The sequence below is a fragment of the Lichenostomus cassidix genome, unplaced genomic scaffold (genome assembly GCF_008360975.1).
Source record: "Lichenostomus cassidix isolate B80296 unplaced genomic scaffold, HeHo_3.0 HiC_scaffold_35, whole genome shotgun sequence".
Classification (NCBI taxonomy): domain Eukaryota; kingdom Metazoa; phylum Chordata; class Aves; order Passeriformes; family Meliphagidae; genus Lichenostomus; species Lichenostomus cassidix.
The window spans coordinates 741,143-762,731 of NW_028147256.1; the positions used below are offsets into that span (position 1 = coordinate 741,143).

A 21,589-nucleotide genomic window follows, 5' to 3' on the forward strand; every position below is an offset into this window, starting at 1 on the left:
AATCTCCCAAAATCCCCCAAGTTCCCCCCGACCCCCAAAATCCCCCAAAATTCCCTCAAAAATTCCCCAAATCCCAAAAATTCCAAAACCTCCTAAATCACCCAAGGCCCCCAGGACCCCAAAATCCCCAAAAATCCCCCAAAAATCCCAAGAAATTCCCCAAAATCCCCCAAATCCCCCAAAATCCCCCAAAATCCCCAAAAAACCCCAAAAATCCCCAAAAATCCCCAAAATCCCCAAAAAAACCCAAAAATCCCCAAAAATCCCCCAAAATCTCCCCAAAAAAAACCCCCAAGACCCCAGGATTCCCAAAATCCCCAAAAATCCCCCAAAATTCCCCAAATCCTCCCAAAATCTTCCCCAACATTCCCCCAAACCACCCTAGACCCCCAAAAGCCCCAAAATCCCCGAAATTCCCCAAAAATCCCCAAAATCCCCCTAAATCCTCCCCAAAATTCCCCAAACGACCCCAGAGACCCCAAAATCCCCAAAAATCCGAAATTTCCCCAAAATCCCCAAAAAATCCCCAAAATTCCCTAAAATCCCCAGAAATCCCTGAAAATTCCAAATTTCCCCAAAATCCTCCCAAAATTCCCCCAAACCACCATACCCCAAAACTCCCCCAAAATCCCCAAAAATTTCCCCAAAAATCCCCCAAATTCCCAAAAAATCCCCAAAATCCCCAAATTTCCCCAAAAATCAAAAAAAAATCCCCAAATTCCCCAAAATCCCCAAATTTCCCTCCGCCAGGCCCTGCCCCTCCCCGGTCACCTTGAAAGACCCCGGAACCCCCAAAACCCCCAAAAAACCCCAAAAACTCCCCAAAAATCCCCCAAATCCCCCCGAACCCTCCGCCCATCCCCCCGCAGCATCACCTGCCCGGGAGGAGGAAGAAAAGCGCGGGGGATGATGGGAAATTCTCGGGAATTTCTCGGGAATTTCGGGAATTTTTTTTTTTTTTTTTGGGAATTTTTGGGGAATGGCGGGGTGGGGGAGGGGCGCCGGGGGGGTTCCGAGACTCACCGGATTTTGGGGGTGGGGGAGGGGAGGGGGGAGGGGTCGCTGCCGCTCCTGCCGGGCCGAGCGCGCCGCTTTGGCCACGCCCACCGCCTGGCCACGCCCATCTGGCCACGCCCACCGCCTGGCCACGCCCCCTTCCCGCCCCTGAGCCTCCCCAAAAAATCGATGGGATTGGGAATTGGGATCCCGAAATCCCGGGAATTGGGTTAGGCTGGAATTGCTGTTATCCCAAAATTTCTGGTTTGCTCGATAGCCCGAAATTCCCATTGTCCCGAAATTCCCATTGTCCAAATTTCTGTTATCCCGAAATTCCTATTATCCAAATTTCTGTTATCACAATTTCCTCATTATCCCGAAATTCCCATTATCCTGGAATTCCTGTTATCCCAGAATTTCAGTTTTCCTCGTTATCCCAGAATTCCCATTATCCCGAAATTCCCATTAGCCTGGAATTGCTATTATCCCGAAATTCCTGTTATCCAAATTTCTGTTATCCCAATTTCCTCGTTATCCCAAAATTCCCATTATCCCAGAATTCCTATTATCCCGGAATTCCTATTAGCCTGGAATTCCTGTTATCCAAATTTCCTCATTATCCCGAAATTCCCATTATCCTGAAATTCCTACTATCCTGGTGTTTCTGTTATCCCGGAATTTATATTTTCCTCATTATCCCAAAATTCCCATTATCCCCACATTTCTGTTATCCCCAAATTCCCATTATCCAAATTTCCTCGTTATCCCAGAATTTCCTCATTATCCCAAATTTCTCTTATCCCAAATTTCTCTTATCCTGGAGCTTCTGTTATCCCAATTTCCTCATTATCCCGGAATTCCCATTATCCCAGTTTCCCCATTATCCCATTTCCCCTGTTATTCCATTATTCCCATTATCCCAGTTATCCCATTTTCCCATTTTCCCCATTATCCCAGTTTCCCCCATTTTCCCGCATCCCAGTTATCCCATTTTCCCCATTATAATTTTCCCCATTATCCCAGTTTTCCCAGTCTATCCCATTCCCAGTGTTCCCTTACAGGGTTGGGATTTCCCACCCAGTGGGACTAACTGGGATTGTGATAAACTGGGATAAACTGGGATAAACTGGGATTGTGTGGATTGGATCATACTGGGATAAACTGGGATAAACTGGGATTGTGTGGATTGGATCAACTGGGATAAACTGGGATAAACTGGGATCACACTGGGATAAACTGGGATAAACTGGGATCATACTGGGATAAACTGGGATTGTGTGGATTGGATCACACTGGGATAAACTGGGATAAACTGGGATAAACTGGGATAAACTGGGATCAAACTGGGATAAACTGGGATTGTGTGGATTGGATCATACTGGGATAAACTGGGATAAACTGGGATAAACTGGGATAAACTCGGATCAAACTGGGATAAACTGGGATTGTGTGGATTGGATCATACTGGGATAAACTGGGATGATACTGGGATCAACAGGGATCAACTGGGATAAACTGGGATTGTGTGGATTGGAATAAACTGGGATAAACTGGGATAAACTGGGATAAACTGGGACAAACCGCGCTGGGATCATTCAGAGCCCCGAGAAGATCACACCAGGCTGGAGCGGCGCGATACGAACCGCCCAGTGCCGCCCAGTTCATCCCAGTTCCTCCCAGTTTATCTCAGTCCCTCCCAGTTCCTCCCAGTTCCCTCCCAGTCCCTCCCAGTTCATCCCAGTTCCCTCCCAGTGCCGCCCAGTGCCGCCCAGTTCCTCCCAGTTCCCTCCCAGTCCCGCCCAGTCCCTCCCAGTCCCGCCCAGTTCCCTCCCAGTCCCGCCCAGTTCCCTCCCAGTCCCGCCCAGTTCCCTCCCAGTTTATCTCAGTCCCTCCCAATCCCCTCCCAGTCCCGCCCAGTTTATCCCAGTTCCGCCCCTGCTGTGACCGAAACTCACAGCAGTCGCGGCAGCGACAGCGATCGCGATATTGGTATTGATCCTGAGCCGGTATTGATCCTGATCCCGATATCGATCCCAATACAGGTATCGATCCTGATCCCGATCCTGATCCCGACCCCGATATCGATCCCAATCCCGATCCCGATCCCAGTATCGATCCCAACCCCGATCCCAGCTCCGCTCCCGATCCCAATCCCGATCTGATCCCAACCCCGATCCCGGTATCGATCCCGATTCTGGTCCCAATCCGGTTTCGATCCCAACCCCGACCCCGGTATCGATCCTGACCCCGATCCCGGTATCGATCCCGATCCCGGTCCCAATCAGGTGCTGATCCCGACCCCAATCCCGACCCGCCAATCCCGATCCCGCCTCGGTTTGGTGCCGATCCCAATCCCGATCCCAAACCCAATCCCAATCCTGATCCCGACCCCAACCCCGATCTGATCTGGACCCCAACCCCGATCCCAGCTCCGGTCCCGATCCCGATCCCGATCCCCGGTCCGATCCCGATCCCAATCCCAATCCCACTCCCGCTCCGGTCCCGGTGCTGATCTCTGCCCCGATTCCAATCCCAATCCCAATCCCAATCCCAATCCCAATCCCGGTGCCGATCCCAATCCCGGTCCGATCCCGATCCCAATCCCAATCCCGATCCCAATCCCAATCCCAATCCCAATCCCAATCCCAATCCCAATCCCAATCCCAATCTCAATCCCAATCCCGATCCCGATCCCAATCCCGGCGCTGACCCCAATCCCGGTCTCGGTTCCGGTTTCGATCCCAATCTCGGTTCCAGTCCCAGTTTCGCTCTCAGTCCCTGTCCCGGTGCCGATCCCGACCCCAGACCCGACCCCAATCCCGACTCTCACCCCGATCCCAAACCTGACCCCGACCCCGACCCCAATCCCGACCCCAGTCCCCGTGCTGATCCCAATCCCGGTCCGATCCCGATCCCGATCCCAATCCCAACCCCGATCCCGATCCCGGTTCTGGTTTCAACCCTCATCCCAATCCCAGCTCTGATCCCAATCCCAATCCCGCTCCCGGTCCTACTGCCGATCCCAATCTGGTCCCAATTCCCATCCCAATTCCAGTGCAGCCCCTGATCCCAATCCCAATCCCGATCCCAATCCCGATCCCGGTGCAGCCGGTCCAGTCCCGATCCCGATCCCGATCCCAGTCCGATCCCGACCCCAATCCCAGTCCCTGTTTCGGTTTTGCTCTCGGTCCCTGTCCCGGTGCAGAGCCTGATCCCAATATTGATCCCAATATCGATCCCAATATCGATCCCAATCCTGACCCCAATATCGATCCCAATATCGATCCCAATCCTGACCCCAACCCCAATCCCAATATTGATCCAAATCCCTGGCCAGTCCTGACCCCAATCCCGACCCTAACCCCAATCCCAATCCTGATCCAATCCGAGTTCTGGTCCAGTACAAGTCCCAGTCGCGACCACAATCCCAAACCCCAAAATCCCAAATCCCAAATCCCAAATACCCCAAACGCCAAATCCCAAAATCCCAAAACCCCAAAACCCCAAACCCCAAAATCCCAAACCCCAAACCCCAAACATCCCAAATCCCAAATCCCAAACCTCAAACCCCAAATCCCAAACGCCCCAAACATCCCAAACCCCAAACATCCTGAAATCCCAAACCCCAAATCCCAAACCCCAAATCCCAAACCCCAAATCCCAAACCCCAAACCCCCCAAACCCCAAATCCCAAACACCCCAAATCCCAAATCCCAAAATCCTAAATCCCAAACCCCAAAATCCCAAATCCCAAAGCCCCAAAATCCCAAAACCCCAAAATCCCAAAATCCCAAAATCCCAAACCCCAAACACCCCAAATCCCCCAAACACCCCAAACCCCAAAATCCCAAAACCCCAAATCACAAAATCCCAAATCCCAAAACCCCAAAATCCCAAATCCCAAAACCCCAAAATCCCAAAATCCCAAAATCCCAAATCCCAAACACCCCAAAATCCCAAATCCCAAACCCCAAATCCCCAAATCCCAAATCCCAAACCCCAAGTCCCAAATCCCAAACCCCAAATCCCAAACATCCCAAATATCCCAAACCCCAAACACCCCAAACACCAAATCCCAAACCCCAAAATCCTAAACCCCAAACCCCCCAAAACCCCAAATCCCAAACCCCAAATCCCAAACCCCAAACCCCAAACATCCCAAATCCCAAACCCCAAATCCTAAATATCCCAAACCCAAACATCCCAAACCCCAAATCCCAAACCCCAAATCCCAAACCCCAAACCCCCAAAATCCCCAAACCCCAAATCCCAAAATCCCAAATCCCAATAACCCCAAACACCCCAAAATCCCAAATCCCAAACCCCAAATCCTAAATATCCCAAACCCAAACATCCCAAACCCCAAATCCCAAACCCCAAATCCCAAACCCCAAACCCCCAAAATCCCCAAACCCCAAATCCCAAAATCCCAAATCCCAATAACCCCAAACACCCCAAAATCCCAAATCCCAAACCCCAAATCCCAAATCCCAAACCCCAAATCCCAAATCCCAAAATCCCAAATCCCAAAACCCCAAAATCCCAAAATCCCAAAATCCCAAATCCCAAATCCCAAACACCCCAAAATCCCAAATCCCAAACACGCCAAACCCCAAAACCCCAAACCCCAAATCCCAAACCCCAAAATCCCAAACCCCAAACCCCAAACCCCAAACCCCAAAATCCCAAAACCCCAAAATCTCAAAATCCCTAAATCCCAAACCCCAAATCCCCCAAATCCCTCAAACACCCCAAAACCCCCAAACCCCAAGTCCCAAACCCCAAATCCCAAACCCCAAACCCCAAACACCCCAAATCCCAAACCCTAAAATCCTAAATCCCAAAACCCCAAATCCCTAACCCCAAACCCCCCAAACCCCCAAAATCCCAAAATCCCAAATCCCAAATCCCAAATCCCAAACCCCAAAACCCCAAAATCCCAAATCCCAAAACCCCAAAATCCCTAAATCCCTAAATCCCAAACCCCAAACCCCCCAAATCCCTCAAACACCCCAAAACCCCCAAAGCCCAAGTCCCAAACCCCAAATCCCAAACCCCCCAAAATCCCAAATCCCAAACCCCCAAAATCCCAAATCCCGCTCGCTCCCCAGGCGATGGCTGATGGGATGAAAATCGCCATTTTTGGGGCAACCGGAAGGACTGGAAAAGCAACTTTGGGGTTGGCGCTGGAGCAGGGTAGGGAAAACCCCAAAAATGGGGATTTGGGACCCCAAAAATGGGATTGGGGAACCAAAAAATGGGATTGGGGAACCCAGAAATGGGGAAAAACCCCAAAAATGGGATCAGGGAACCCAAAAATGGGATTGGGGACCTCAAAATGGGGAAAAAACCCAAAAATGGGGGAAAAAAACCCTAAATTGGGGATTTGGGAACCAAAAAATGGGGAAAAAACCCCAAAATGGGGAAAAACTCTAAACCGGGGAAAAACCTAAAATCGGGGAAAAAACCCAAAACTGGGGGGAAAAACCCAAAAATGGGGATTTGGGAACCAAAAAATGGGGATGGGAACCCAAAAAATGGGATTGGGGAACCCAAAATGGGTAAAAAACCCCAAAAAATGGGAAAAAACCCCAAAATTGGGGATTTGGGAACCCACAAATGGGGAAAAACCCCCAAAAATGGGGAAAAACCCCAAAATTGGGGACTTGGGAACCAAAAAATGGGGGAAAAACCCAAAAATGGGGGGAAAACCCCCAAAAGTGGGGAAACCCCCCAAAATTGGGGATTTGGGAACCAAAAAATGGGGGGAAAACCCCCAAAAATGGGAAAAAACCCCTAAATTGCAGATTTGGGACCCCAAAAATGGGATTGGGGAACCCAAAAATGGGGAGTAAAACCCCAAAAATGGAGAGGAAAACCCCCAAAATGGGGAAAAACCCCAAAATTGGGGATTTGGGAACCCAGAAATGGGATTGGGGACCTCAAAATGGGGAGGGAAACCCCAAAAATGGAAAAAAACCCAAAAATTGGGGAAAAAACCCAAAAATCGGGGATTTGGGATCCCAAAAATGGGATTGGGAACCCAAAAAATGGGGAGGGAAACCAAAAAAATGGGGGAAAAACCCTAAAAATGGGGAAAAAACCCCAAAATTGGGATTGGGGAACCCAAAAATGGGGATGGGAGCTGAAAAATGGGGAGGGAAACCCCAAAAATGGAGAAAAAACCCCAAAAATGGGGAAGAAAACCCCATAAATGGGAATTTGGGACCCAAAAAATGGCATTGGGAACCCAAAAATGGGGAGTAAAACCCCAAAAATGTAGAGGAAAACCCCCAAAAATAGGGAAAAAAACCCCAAAATTGGGGATTTGGGACCCCAGAAATGGGATTGGGGACCTCAAAATGGGGAGGGAAACCCCAAAAATGGGGGAAAAACCCCCAAAAATGGGGAAAAAACCCCAAAATGGGGAAAAACCCCAAAATTGGGGGTTTGGGATCCCAAAAATGGGATTGGGAGCCCAAAAAATCGGGGAAAACCCCAAAAATGGGATCGGGGAACCAAAAATAGGGATGGGAACCCAAAAATGGGGAGGAAAACCCCAAAAGTGGGGAAAAACCCCAAAATTGGGAAAAAACCCCAAAATTTGGATTGGGGACCTCAAAATGGGGAGGGAAACCCCAAAAATGGGGAAAAAACCCAGAAATGGGCAGTAAAACCCCAAAAATGGGGAGTAAAACCCCCAAAATGGGGGAAAAACCCCAAAACTGGGGATTTGGGATCCCAAAAATGGGGAGGGAAACCCCAAAAATGGGAAAAAAACCCTAAATTGCAGATTTGGGACCCCAAAAATGGGATCGGGGAACCCAAAAATGGGGAGGAAAACCCCAAAAATGGAGAGGAAAACCCCCAAAATGGGGAAAAATCCCAAAATTGGGGATTTGGGACCCCAGAAATGGGATTGGGGACCTCAAAACGGGGAGAGAAACCCCAAAAATGGAAAAAAAACCCCAAAATGGGGAGGGAAACCCCAAAAATGGGGAGGAAAACCTCAAAAGTGGGAAAAAACCCCCAAAAATGGTGAGGAAAACCCCAAAAATTGGGGAAAACCCCAATAATGGGGAGGAAAATCCCAAAAGTGGGAAAAAAAAACCCCAAAAATGGGGAGGAAAATCCCAAAAATTGGGGAAAAAAAAACCCCAATAATGGGGAGGAAAATCCCAAAAGTGGGAAAAAAAAACCCCAAAAATGGGGAGGAAAATCCCAAAAATGGGGGATTTTGGGATCCCAAAAATGGGGTAATTTGGGATCCCCAAAAATGGTGGATTTGGGGTGACTGGGGACTCCATAAAAATGCAGGAATTTGGGGATTTGGGGATCCCAAAAATGGGGGAAATCCCAAATTTGGGGAAAATGAGGAATTGGGGGAATCATTGGGATTTTGGGGGAAGTTCCGTGAATTTGGGGTTAGAGGAATTTGGGGTTTTTTCTGGGAATTTGGGGTCACAGGGAATTGGGGGAATCTTTGGGGGTTTGGGGGAAGTTCTGTGAATTTGGGGTTTTCTGGGAAATTGGGGGAGTCTTTGGGATTTTTAGGGAATCTTTGGGATTTGGGGGAATCATTGGGATTTTTTGGGAATTATTGGGATTTGGGGAATCATTGGGATTTTTTGGGAATTATTGGGATTTTGAGGAATCTTTGGGATTTGGGGGAATCATTAGGATTTTTAGGGAATCTTTAGGATTTTAGGGAGTCATTAGGATTTTTGGGGAATCACTGGGATTTTCAAGGAAACATTAGGATTTTTGGGGGAATGATTAGGATTTTAGGGAATCATTGGGATTTTTGGGGGAAGTTCCGTGAATTTGGGGTCACAGGAATTTGGGGGAATCACTGGGATTTTTGGGGAATCAATGGGATTTTTGGGGGATCATTGGGATTTTTAGGAAATCCTTAGGATTTTAGGGAATCATTGGGATTTTCAGGGAATTTGGGATTTTGGGACCAGCAGGAATTTGGGATTTGGGGTTTTGGGGCAATGGGGGGAAGGAGACAAACAGCCTGGCGGAGCTGATTAGGATTTTGGGGTTTTTTGGGTGGGGTGGGTGTGGGTTTTGGGGCTGATAAGGGTTTCGGGTGGAGTTTTAGGGGATCTGGGGAGCTGATAAGGGTTTGGGGGGGATGGGAAGGGTTTTTGGAGAATTTTGGGGTTTCTGGGGTGAATTTTGGGGTTCCAGGGATGAATTTTGGGTGAATTTTAGGTTTCCCTGGGTGAATTTTGGAGTTCCTGGGGTGAATTTTGGGGTTTCTGGGTGAATTTTGGGGTACCCTGAGTGGTTTTTGGGGTTTTTGGGGATCCCAGGGTGGATTTTGGGGCTCCTGTGGTGGATTTTGGGTGAATTTTGGGTGAATTTTAGGTTTCCCTGGGTGGTTTTCAGGTCTCCTAGGGTGGATTTTGGGTGAATTTTGGGTCTCCCTGGAAGACTTTTGGGGTCCCAGGGTGGATTTCGGGGTGAATTTTAGGGTTCCTGAGGTGAATTTTGGGGTTCCTGTGGTGAATTTTGGGGTTTCTGGGGTGAGTTTTGGGATTCCAGGGTGAATTTTAGGTTTTCCAGGGTGGTTTTTGGGTCTCCTGGGGTGGATTTTTTGTGAATTTCGGTTCTCCCTGGGAGAATTTTGGGTGAATTTTGGGGTGAATTTTGGTGGTTTTTGGGGTTCCAGGGGGAATTTTGGGGTTCCTGGGGTGAATTTTGGGGTCCCCTGAGCGGGTTTTGGGGTGAATTTTGGGGTTTCTGGGTGGATTTTGGGGTTCCCAGGGTGGATTTTGGGAATTTTGGGTGAATTTTAGGTTTCCCAGGGTGGTTTTTGGGTCTCCTGGGGTAAATTTTGGGTGAATTTCGGTTCTTCCCAGGAGAATTTTGGGGTTTCTGGGTGAATTTTGGGTCTCCCGAGGTGAATTTTGGGGTTCTAGGGGGAATTTTGGGGTTTCTGGGTAAATTTTGGGTCTCCTGGGGTGAACTTCGGGGTTTTGGGGTGAATTTTGGGGTTCCCAGGATGAATTTTGGGGTCCCAGGGTGGTTTTTGGGTCTCCTGGGGTAAATTTTGGGTGAATTTTGGTTCTCCCTGGGAGAATTTTGGGGTTCTTGGGGTGAATTTTGGGATTTCTGTGTGAATTTTGGGGTTCCCTGAGTGGATTTTGGGATTCCAGGGTGAATTTTGGGAATTCTGGGGTGAATTTTGTGAATTTTGGGTCTTCTAGGGTGAATTCTGGGTGAATTTTGGGTCTCCCGAGGTGGATTTTGGGATTCCAGGGTGAATTTTAGGTTTCCCTGGGTGGTTTTTGGGTCTCCTGGAGTGAATTTTGGGTGAATTTTGGTTCTCCCTGGGAGAATTTTGGGTGAATTTTGGGGTTCCATGGTGAATTTTGGGATTTCTGGGTGCATTTTGGGGCTCCAGAGTGAATTTTAGGTTTCCCTGGGTGGTTTTTGGGTCTCCTGGGGTAAATTTTGGGTGAATTTCGGTCTCCCTGGGAGAATTTTGGGTGAATTTTGGGGTTCCTAGGGTGCATTTTGGGGCTCCAGAGTGAATTTTAGGTTTCCCTGGGTGGTTTTTGGGGCTCCTGTGGTGAATTTTGGGGTTCCCGGGGTGAATTTTGGGGTGAATTTTGGTGTTTCTGGGGTGAATTTTGGCCTCCTGTGGTGAATTTTGGGTGAATTTTAGGTTTCCCTGGGTGGTTTTTGGGTCTCCTAGGGTGGATTTTGGGTGAATTTTGGGATTCCAGGGTGAATTTTGGGGCTCCAGGAGTGAATTTTGGGATTCCAGGGTGAATTTTGGGGTCCTGGAGTGGATTTTGGATGAATTTTGGGTGAATTTTGGGAACTCTGGTGTGAATTTGGGGTGAATTTTGGGTTTCCCCGTGAGAATTTTGTGGCTCCCAGGCTGAATTTTGGGTTTTTCTGGGAATTTTCTGTGAATTTTGGATCTCCCTGGGAGAATTTGGGTTTCCCTGGGTGAATTTTGGGTGAATTTTGGGTGAATTCTGGATGAATTTTCAGTTAATTTTGGTCTCCCAGGGTGAATTTTGGGAATTCTGGGTGAATTTTGGGGTTTTTTTGGGGAGAATTCTGGGAATTTTGGGTGAATTTTGGGTGAATTTTGGTTCTCTCAGTGCAAATTTTGGGTGAATTTCTGATTTCCCTGTAAGAATTCAGGAATTTTGGGTAAATTTCAGGTTGAATTCCATGAATTTTGGGTGAATTTTGTGCAAATTTTGTAAATTCTGTTCGAATCCCCCATTTTTAACCCCTTCCTTCCCTGCCAGGTTTCCCTGGGTGAATTTTGGGATTTTTGTGTCAATTTTGGGTGAATTTTGGGTAAATTTTGGGTGAACTTTGGGTAACTTTTGGGTGAATTTTGGGTGAATTTTGTGTGAATTTTGGGTAAATTTTGTGCGAATTTTGGGTGAATTTTGGGTGAATTTTGGGTAAATTTTGTGTGAATTTAGTGTGAATTTTATGTGAATTTTGTGTGAATTTTGGGTAAATTTTGGGTGACTTTTGGGTAAATTTTGGATAAATTTTGTGTGAATTTTGGGTAAATTTTGTGTGAATTTTGGGTAAAATTTTTGTAAATTTTGGGTAAATTTCGGGTGAATTTGGGGTGAATTCGGTTAAATTTTTAACCCCTTCCCTGCCAGGTTTCCCTAGGTGAATTTTGGGTGAATTTCATGTAAATTTTGGGTAAATTTTGGGGTGAATTTGGTGAATGCTTAACCCCTTCCTCCCCAGGTTTCTCTGGGTGATTTTGGGGTAAATTTTGGGTGAATTTTGTGTGATTTTTTGGGCAAATTTCGGGTGAATTTCGGGTGAATTCGGTTCATTTTTAACCCCTTCCTGCCCAGGGTTCCAGGTCACAGCTCTGGTCCGAGATCCCTCTCGCCTCCCCTCCCCCCTCCCCGCCGGCCCCTCCCCCCCCCGCGTGCTCACCGGTGACGTCAGAGATCACGTGGCCGTGGCGGAGGCTGTGATTGGCCAGCAGGGGGTGCTGATCCTGCTGGGGACAGGAAGTGACCTCGGTGAGACCTCGGTGACCTTTGACCTCATTTTGGGAGATCCACAGTGACCTTTGACCTCCTTTGGGGGGAGAATTCACAGCCCCTGGGTGACCTTTGACCCCATTTGGGGTCCTTCACGTGACCTTTGACCTTTTTTCAGGAAACCTTCTTGTGACCTTTGACCTCATTTCAGGGGAATTTCTCATCCCCCCAGTGACCTTTGACCCCATTTTGGGACCCCCACAGTGACCTTTGACCCAGTTTTAGGACCCTCAATGACCTTTGACCCCATTTTCAGATCCTCAAAGTGACCTTTGACCCCATTTTGGGGACATTCTCGTGACCTTTGACCTTGTCTGGGATGCCCTTGACCTTTGACCTCATTCGAGGTGGAATTTCCCATCCCCCCAGTGACCTTTGACCCCATTTTGGGACCTTTCAGCGACCTTTGACCTAATCCGAATTGACCCTTGTCCCAAATTTGGGGACCTTCCAGTGACCTTTGACCCAATTTGAGGACCCTCAAAGTGACCTTTGACCCCATTTTGGGGGAATCCCTGGTGACCTTTGACCTCCTTTTGAGGTGGAATTTTCCATTTCCCACTTGACCTTTGACCCCATTTTGGGATTCTCATTCACCTTTGACCTCCTTTGGGGACCTTCTTGTGACCTTTGACCCCACTTTGGGGAACCCCTGGTGACCTTTGACCTCTTTTGGGGTGAATTTCCCCTCCCCCTCTTGACCTTTGACCCCATTTGGGGACCCCCAGCCCATCCCAGGATTTCTCCCCAAAATCCCCAATTTCTCCCCAAATTTCGGGGATTTTTCCCCAAAAATTCCACAATTTCTCTCCAAATTCCCAATTTTCCCCAAAATTCCCCAAATTTCTCCCCAAAATCCCCAATTTCTTCCCAAATTTCGGGGATTTTTCCCCAAATTTCAGGGATTTCTCCTCAAAATTCCCAATTTCCCCCCAAAATTCCCAATTTCCCCCAAAATTCCCCAATTTCTCCTGAAAATTCCCCAATTTCTCCCCAAAATCCCAAATTTGCCCCCAAAATTCCCAAATTTCTCCCCAAAATCCCCAATTTCTTCCCAAATTTCAGGGATTTCTCCCCAAAATCCCCAATTTCTCCCCAAAATTCCCAAATTTCCCCAATTTCTCCCCAAAATTCCCCAATTTCTCCCCAAATTTCGCCAATTTTTCCCAAAATTCCCAAATTTCTCCCCAAAATGCCTCAATTTCTCCCCAAATTTTGGGGATTTCTCCCCCAAATTCCCCAATTTCTCCCCAAAATCCCAAATTTGCCCCTAAAATTCCCAATTTTCCCCAAAATCCCCCAATTTACCGCAAAATCCCCAATTTCTTCCCAAATTTCGGGGATTTTTCCCCAAATTTCAGGGATTTCTCCCCTAAATTCCCAATTTTTCCCCAAAATTCCCCAATTTCTCTCCAAACTTTGGGGATTTCTCCCCCAAAATCCCCAATTTCTCGCTAAAATTCCCCAATTTCTCCCCAAATTTTGGGGATTTCTCCCCAAATTCCCCATTTTTTCCCCAATTTTTCCCCCTGCAGGTCCCACCACGGTGATGTCTGAGGGAACCAAGAACATTGTTGAGGCAATGAAATCCCATGGAGTTCCCAAAGTCGTCGCTTGTCTCTCAGGTGAGATTTCCCAAAAAATTTGAAGATTCCAAAATATTTTTCCTGATTTTTCCTGATTTTTCCTGATTTTTTCCTGATTTTTCCCAATTTTTCCCACAATTTTTTCCCAATTTTTCACATTTTTTCACAATTTTTTCTCATTTTCCCTAAATTTTTCCCGATTTTTCCAAAAATTTTCTCAAATTTTCCCGATTTTTCCCACAAATTTTTCCCAATTTTTTCCCAATTTTTTCCAAAATTTTTCCTGATTTTTCCTGATTTTTCCCAATTTTCCCACATTTTTTTCACAATTTTTCCCAATTTTCCAACAAATTTTTCACAATTTTTCACAATTTTTTCCCATTTTTCCCCAGTTTTTCCTGAATTTTTCGCCAGTTTTCCCCAAATTTCCCCCAATTTTCCCCAATTTTTTGCAAATTTTCCCAATTTTCCCCAATTTTCTCGATTTTTCCTGATTTTTCCCAAATTTTACCCCAATTTTCTCTGATTTTCCCCCAATTTTCTCTGATTTTTCCCCAATTTCCCCAAAGTCGTCTCTTGTCTCTCAGATGAGATTTCCCAAAAAATATTTGGGAATTCCAAAAGCTTTTCCCAAATTTTCCCAATTTTTCCTGATTTTTTCCCAAGTTTTCCTGGTTTTTTCCCGATTTTTCCCCAATTTCCCCCAATTTTCTGGATTTTTTTCCCTATTTTTTCCCAATTTCACCCCAATTTTCCCCATTTTCCTCTATAATTCCTTCATTTTTCCCCCAATTTCACCTCAAAATTTCTCAAAATCCCCCAATTTTTCCCCATTTTCCCCCAATCTCCTTCATTTTTTTCCCTATTTTTCCCCAATTTTCCCCCAATTTCCCCCAAATTTTCCCAATTTCCCCCAAATTTTCCCAAAATCCCCAAATTTTCCCAAAATCCCCAATTTCCCTCAAATTTCCCCTTTAATTTCTCCATTTTTCCTCCAAATTTTCCCCCAATTTTTCCCCATTTTCCCCCAATCTCCTTCATTTTTTTCCCTATTTTTCCCCATTTTTCCCCCAATTTCCCCCAAATTTTCCCCAAATTTCCCCCAAATTTTCCCAAAATCCCCAAATTTCTCCCCAAATTTCCCAGCTTTCCTGCTGTGGGATCCCGAGAAGGTTCCGGAACGTCTGCGGGCAGTGACAGCTGATCACATCCGGATGGAGCAAATCCTGAGGAGCTCTGGGCTGAGCTGTGTGTTTGTGATGCCTCCTCACATTGCTGGTCAGAAAAATGGGAGAAAAAATGGGAAATTGGGAAAAAAACAAACAGGAAATAATGGGGAAATTATGGGGAAAATTGTGGGAGAAAAGGGGAAAAATTCGGGGGAAAAATCAGGAAGACACGGGAAAAAAATAGGAAAAAATCTGGGAAAATGAGTAAAAAAAAGGGAAAAAATTCATGAGGAAAAATATGGGAAAATGGGAAATAATAAAAGGGAGAAAATAGGAAAAAATTCGAGGGAAATGGGAAAAAATTCAGGGGGAAAATTGGAGGAAATTTAGGGGAAAAATGGGAAAATTCAGTGAGAGCAAATCACATCTGGATGGAGAACATCCTGAGGAGTTCTGGGTGAGCTGAGAGTTTGTGATGCCTCCTCACATTGCTGGGGAGAAAAATGGGAGAAAAACTGGGAAATTGGGAAAAAATCGTGGGAAAAAATATGGGGAAATTATGGGGAAAATTGTGGGAGAAATGGGAGAAAATTCCGGGAGAAAAGGGGAAAATTCGGGGGGAAAATTGGGAAAAAATGGGGAAAAAAATGGGAAAAATTATGGGAAAATGGCTAGTCAGATTGGGGAGAAAAAATGGAAAATTGGGAAAAAAATTAACAGGAAATTATGGGGAAATTATGGGGAAATTATGGGGAAAATTGTGGGAGAAAAGGGGAAAAAATTCCAGGAAAAAAGGGAAAAAATTATGGGAAAATGAGGAAAAATGGGGAAAAAATGGGAAAAATTAGGGGAAAATCGCTGGTGAGATTGGGGAGAAAAACTGGGAAATTGGGAAAAAATCATGGGAAAAATTGAGGGAAGAATGGGGAAAAATTGGGGGAGAAAAGGGAAAAAATTTGGGAGAAAAATTGGGAAAAAATGGGGAAAAAATGGGGAAAATTATGGGAAAATCGCTGGTGAGATTGGGGAGAAAAACTGGGAAATTGGGAAAAAAATTAACAGGAAATTGTGGGGAAAATGGTGGGAGAAAAGGGGAAAAAATTCCAGGAGAAAAGGGAAAAATTTGGGGGAAAATGAGGAAAAATGGGGAAAAAATGGGAAAAATTAGGAGAAAATCGCTGGTGAGATTGGGGAGAAAAACTGGGAAAATGGGAAAAAATCATGGGGAAAATCGAGGGGGAAATGGGGAAAAATTGTGGGAGAATGGGGAAAAAATTCCAGGAGAAAGGGAAAAAATTCAGGGGAAAAATTGGGAAAACGAGGGAAAAATGGGAAAAATTACGGGAATATTGCTGGTGAGATTGGGGAGAAAAAATGGGAAATTGGGAAAAAATCATGGGGAAAATCGAGGGGAGAATGGGGAAAATTTGGGGGAGAAAAGGGAAAAAATTTGGGAGAAAAATTGGGAAAAAATGGGGAAAAAATGGGGAAAATTATGGGAAAATCGCTAGTGAGATTGGGGAGAAAAAATGGAAAATTGGGAAAAAATTAACAGGAAATTATGGGGAAATTATGGGGAAAATTGTGGGAGAATGGGGAAAAAATTCCGGGAAAAAGGAAAAAAATTTGGGGGGAAAATTGGGAAAAAATGGGGAAAAAAATGGGGAAAATTATGGGAAAATCGCTGGTGAGATTGGGGAGAAAAAATGGGAAATTGGGAAAAAAACTAACAGGAAAATATGGGGAAATTATGGGGAAAATTGTGGGAGAAAAGGGAAAAAATTCCGGGAGAAAAGGAGAAAAATTCGGGGGAAAAATGAGGAAAAATGGGGGAAAATTTGAGGGAAAATGAGAAAAAAATGGAGGAAAAATTGGGGGAAATTGGGAGTGGAAAATGGGAAAAATTGGGGAAAATTTGGGGAAAATTGGGAGGAAAATTTGGGGAAAATTGGAGGAAATTGAGGGAAAAATGGGGAAAATTCAGTGACAGCAAATCACATCCGGATGGAAAATATCCTGAGGAGCTCTGGGTGAGCTGAGAGTTGGTGATGCCTCCTCACATTGCTGGGGAGAAAAATGGGAGAAAAACTGGGAAATTGGGAAAAAATCGTGGGAAAAAATATGGGACAAATGGGGAAAAAATTCCGGGAGAAAAGGGAAAAAATTCAGAGGGAAAATGAGAAAAAATGGGGGAAAAATGGGAAAAATTAGGGGAAAATCGCTGGTGAGATTGGGGAGAAAAAATGGGAAATTGGGGAAAAAATCATGGGGAAAATATGGGGAAATTATGGGGAAAATTGTGGGAGAAAAGGGAAAAAATTCCGGGAGAAAAGGGAAAAAATTTGGGGGGAAAATTGGGAAAAAATGGGGGAAAAAATGGGAAAAATTATGGGAAAATCGCTAGTCAGATTGGGGAGAAAAAATGGAAAATTGGGAAAAAAATTAACAGGAAATTATGGGGAAATTATGGGGAAAATTGTGGGAGAAAAGGGAAAAAATTTGGGGAAAAAATGGGGAAAAATGGAGGGAAAATGAGAAAAAAATGGAGGAAAAATTGGGGGAAATTGGGAGTGAAAAATGGGAAAAATTGGGGAAAATTTGGGGAAATTTGGGGGAAAATTTGGGGAAAATTGGAGGAAATTTAGGGGAAAAATGGGAAAATGCAGAGAGAGTGAATGAGATCCGGATGGAGGAAATGCTTAGGAGTTCTGGGTGAGCTGAGAGTTGGTGATGTGCTGAATAGTGCTGGAGAGTGAGAGAATAAATGGGAGAAAAACTGGGAAATTGGGAAAAAATCATGGGGAAAATATGGGGAAATTATGGGGAAAATTGTGGGAGAAAAGGGGAAAATATTCCAGGAGAATGGGGAAAAAATTGGGGGGAAAATGAGAAAAAATGGGGGAAAATTGGAGGGAAAATGAGAAAAAAAATGGAGGAAAAATTGGGGGAAATTGTGAGTGGAAAATGGGAAAAATTGGGGAAAATTTGGGGGAAAATTGGGAGGAAAATTTGGGGAAAAATTGGGAAAAAATGGGGGAAAAATGGGGAAAATTATGGGAAAATCACTAGTGAGATTGGGGAGAAAAAGTGGGAAAATGGGAAAAAATCATGGGGAAAAATATGGGGAAATTATGGGGAAAATTGTGGGAGAATGGGAAAAAATTTGGGGGAAAAATTGGGAAAAAATGGGGAAAAAATGGGAAAAATTATGGGAAAATCGCTGGTGAGATTGGGGAGAAAAAATGGAAAATTGGGAAAAAAATTAACAGGAAATTATGGGGAAAATGGTGGGAGAAAAGGGAAAAAAATTCCGGGAGAAAAGGGGAAAAATTTGGGGAAAAAATGAGAAAAAAAGGGGGAAAAATCAGGAAAATGGAGAAAAAAAAGGGAAAAATTGGGGGAAAATTGCTGGTGAGATTGGGAAGAAAAAATGGGAAAATGGGAAAAAATCATGGGGAAAATTGAGGGGAAAATGGGGAAAAATTGTGGGAGAAAAGGGAAAAAATTTGGGAGAAAAATTGGGAAAAAATGGGGAAAAAATGGGGAAAATTATGGGAAAATCGCTGGTGAGATTGGGGAGAAAAAATGGGAAATTGGGGAAAAAATTAACAGGAAATTATGGGGAAAATTGTGGGAGAAAAGGGGAAAAAATTCCAGGAGAAAAGGGAAAAATTTGGGGGGAAAATGAGAAAAAATGGGGAAAAAATGGGAAAAATTATGGGAAAATCGCTGGTGAGATTGGGGAGAAAAAATGGGAAATTGGGAAAAAAATTAACAGGAAATTATGGGGAAAATTATGGGAGAAAAGGGAAAAAAATTGGGTGAAAAATCAGGAAAATGGGGAAAAAATGGATGAAAAACGGAGGAAAATGGAGGAAAAATTGGCAAAAAATCAGAAAAAAATAGCAGAAAATGATGAAAAAACAGCAAAAAATGTGGGAAAACTGTGGAATAAACTGGAAAAAAGCAGAAAAACTCATTTTTTTCCCAGAGGACAACTGGGAAGAAAAACGTGAAAATTGGGGAAAATGTGAAAAATGTGAAAAAGTCGAAGGAAAAGTGGGGGAAAATGGGAAAAATTGGGAAGAAAAATGGGAAAATTCAGAGGAAAGTTGGAGGAAAATTGGGAAAAAAGGGTGGAAATGAGAAAAATGGGAAAGAAAATAGGGAAAAATGGGGGGAAATGGGGGAAAATAGGGGAAAATAGAGGAAAAATTGGTGAAAAATCAGAAAAAAATCGTAGAAAATGATGAAAAAACAGCAAAAAATATGGAAAAACCACAGAAAAAAATGGAAAAAATGGAAAAAAATAGGAAATCTCTCCAATTATTCCATTTTCTCCCCAGAGGACAAACCCCTCATGGGTTCCTATGAGGTTTCCAAAATTGTGGAAAAATTGGGGAAAATGAGACAAATTTGGAGGAAAATCAGGGAGAAATTGTGGAAAAAATGGAAAAAATTGGGAGAAAAATTGGGAGAAAAATGGGAAAATTGGGAAGAAAAATGGGAAAAATTTGGAGAAAAACTGGGGAAAAATGGGAAAAATTGGAAAAATTGGAAGGAAAATGGGGAAAAATGGGGGAAAATTGGGGAAAACCAGGAAAAGTTGGGAAGGAAGATGGGAAATTTTGGAGGGAAAAATGCAGAAAAATTGGGAAGAAAAATGGGGAAGAAAAATGGGAACATTTGGAGGTAAAAAAATGGGAAAAATTGGGAAGGAAAATTTGAAAAATGGAGAAAAAATAGGGAAAAATGGGGGGAAATTAGGATAAAAAATGGGGGAAAATTGGGACAAAAATGGGAAAAAGTGGGGAAAAATGGGGAAAAATGGAGGAAAATGGAGGAAAATGGAGGAAAATGGAGGAAAAATTGGCAAAAAATCAGAAAAAAAGCACAGAAAATGATGAAAAAATGGCAAAAAATGTGGAAAAACCACAGAAAAAACCCAGAAAAAACCAGAAAAAAATAGGAATTCTCTCCAATCTCTCCAATTTTCTCATTTTCTCCCCAGAGGACAAACCCCTGACAGGATCCTATGAGGTTTCTGTGGGAATTCCTGGAGCTCCTGGAGCTTCTGAGGGATTTCTGCCAAGGATTTGGGGAAATTGGGGAAAAATTGGGAGGAAAATTGGGGAGAAAATTGGGGAGAAATTGGGGAGAAATTGTGGAAAAATTGGAGAAAATTAGGGTAAAATTATGGAAAAAATGGAAAAAATGGGAGAAAATTGGGGAAAATGGGAACAATTGGGAAGAAAATGAGAAAATTGGGGGATAATGTGAAAAAATGGGAAAAATTTGGGGGAAAATTGGGGAGAAATGGGAAAAAATTGGAAGAAAAATGGAGAAAATTGGGAAAAGTTGGGAAGAAAATTGAGGAAAAAAATGGGGGAAAATTGGGGAAAAATGGGAAGAAAATGGGAAGAAAAATGGGGAAAATTGGGTAGAAATGGGAAAACTAGAAGAAAAATAGGAAAAATGGGGAAAAATTAGGACGAAAAATTGGGAAAAATTTGGACCAAAAAATGGGGAAAATTGGGACAAAAAATGGGAAAAAATGGGGAAAATGGGGGAAAATGGGGGAAAATTGGGGAAAACCAGGAAAAGTTCAGAAGAAAATGGGAAAAAATGGGGAAAAATGGAGGAAAAATTAGCAAAAAATCAGGAAAAAAGGAGAAAATTATGAAAAAACGGCAAAAAATGGGGGAAAACTGTGGAAAAACCCCAATAAAAAAAGGAAAACTCCAATTTTCCCATTTTTTCCCCAGAGGACAAACCTCTCACAGGTTCCTACGAGGTTTCTGTGGGAGTTGCAGGAGGTCCTGGAGCTTCCCGAGTGATTTCCGCCAAGGATTTGGGACACTTCATGCTCAGCTGCCTGAAAACATCTGAGTTCGATGGGAAAAGTGTTTATGTCAGTCAGCATTACCCCAAGGAGTAGGGAGTTCTGGGGGTTTTTGGGAATTTTGGGAAATCAGGAGATTTTCCTGGATTTTTCCCCATTTTTTTCTGATTTTTTCCCTGATTTTTCCTGATTTTTTCAGAATTTTTTCCCATTTATTCTGATTTTTTTCCCAATTTTCCCCCATTTTTCTGATTTTTTTCAAATTTTTCCCCAATTTTTCCCCATTTTTTCTGATTTTTTCCCCAATTTTCCCCCATTTTTTTTGGATTTTCCCAATTTTTCCCGATTTTTCCCCATTTTTTCTGATTTTTTCCCCAATTTTTCCCCATTTTTTCTGATTTTTCCCCCAATTTTTCCCCAATTTTTTCCCCAATTTTTCCCCAATTTTTTCCCCATTTTTTCTGATTTTTTCCTGATTTTTCCCCAATTTTTTCCCCAATTTTTCTCCTAATTTTTCTTCTCTTCCCCCAATTGTTTCCCATTTTCCCCCAATTTTTCCCCAATTACCCCAAGGAGTAGGGAGTTCTGGGGGTTTTTGGGAATTTTGGGAAATCAGGACATTTTCCTGGATTTTTTCCCCATTTATTCTGATTTTTTTTCCGATTTTCCCCCATTTTTCTGATTGTTTTTCAAATTTTTCCCCAATTTTCCCCCATTTTTTCTGATTTTTTTCCCCAATTTTCCCCATTTTTGCCTGATTTTTCCTGACTTTTTCAGAATTTTTTCCCATTTTTCCTGATTTTTCCCCAATTTTTCCCCATTTTTTCTGATTTTTTTGCCAGTTTTCCCCCATTTTTTCTGATTTTTTCTGATTTTTTCCCGATTTCCCCCCATTTTTCCTGATTTTTCCCTAAGTTTTCCCCACGTTTTCCCCCAGTTTTT

General features: G+C 43.9%; 1 protein-coding gene across 4 annotated transcripts; it reads left to right on the forward strand.

Moving 5' to 3' along the window:
* Nucleotides 1-2,963: 2,963 nt before the first annotated feature.
* BLVRB (biliverdin reductase B) lies at nucleotides 2,964-20,743 on the forward strand. Of its 4 annotated transcripts, XM_085044171.1 has the most exons (7): nucleotides 2,997-3,038; nucleotides 6,108-6,192; nucleotides 11,856-12,029; nucleotides 13,586-13,675; nucleotides 14,783-14,914; nucleotides 19,817-19,845; nucleotides 20,600-20,743. In XM_085044171.1, exons 2-7 carry the CDS (start codon nucleotides 6,111-6,113, stop codon nucleotides 20,741-20,743), a joined length of 651 nt encoding a protein of 216 aa, XP_084900297.1. In that variant the 5' UTR covers nucleotides 2,997-3,038; nucleotides 6,108-6,110. The 4 variants fall into 4 exon arrangements, with proteins under 4 accessions (XP_084900298.1, XP_084900297.1, XP_084900296.1 ...); XM_085044172.1 differs by lacking the exons at nucleotides 2,997-3,038; nucleotides 19,817-19,845 and adding an exon at nucleotides 2,964-2,985 and having other exon boundaries at nucleotides 20,571-20,743; XM_085044170.1 differs by lacking the exon at nucleotides 19,817-19,845 and having other exon boundaries at nucleotides 20,571-20,743.
* Nucleotides 20,744-21,589: the final 846 nt, after the last annotated feature.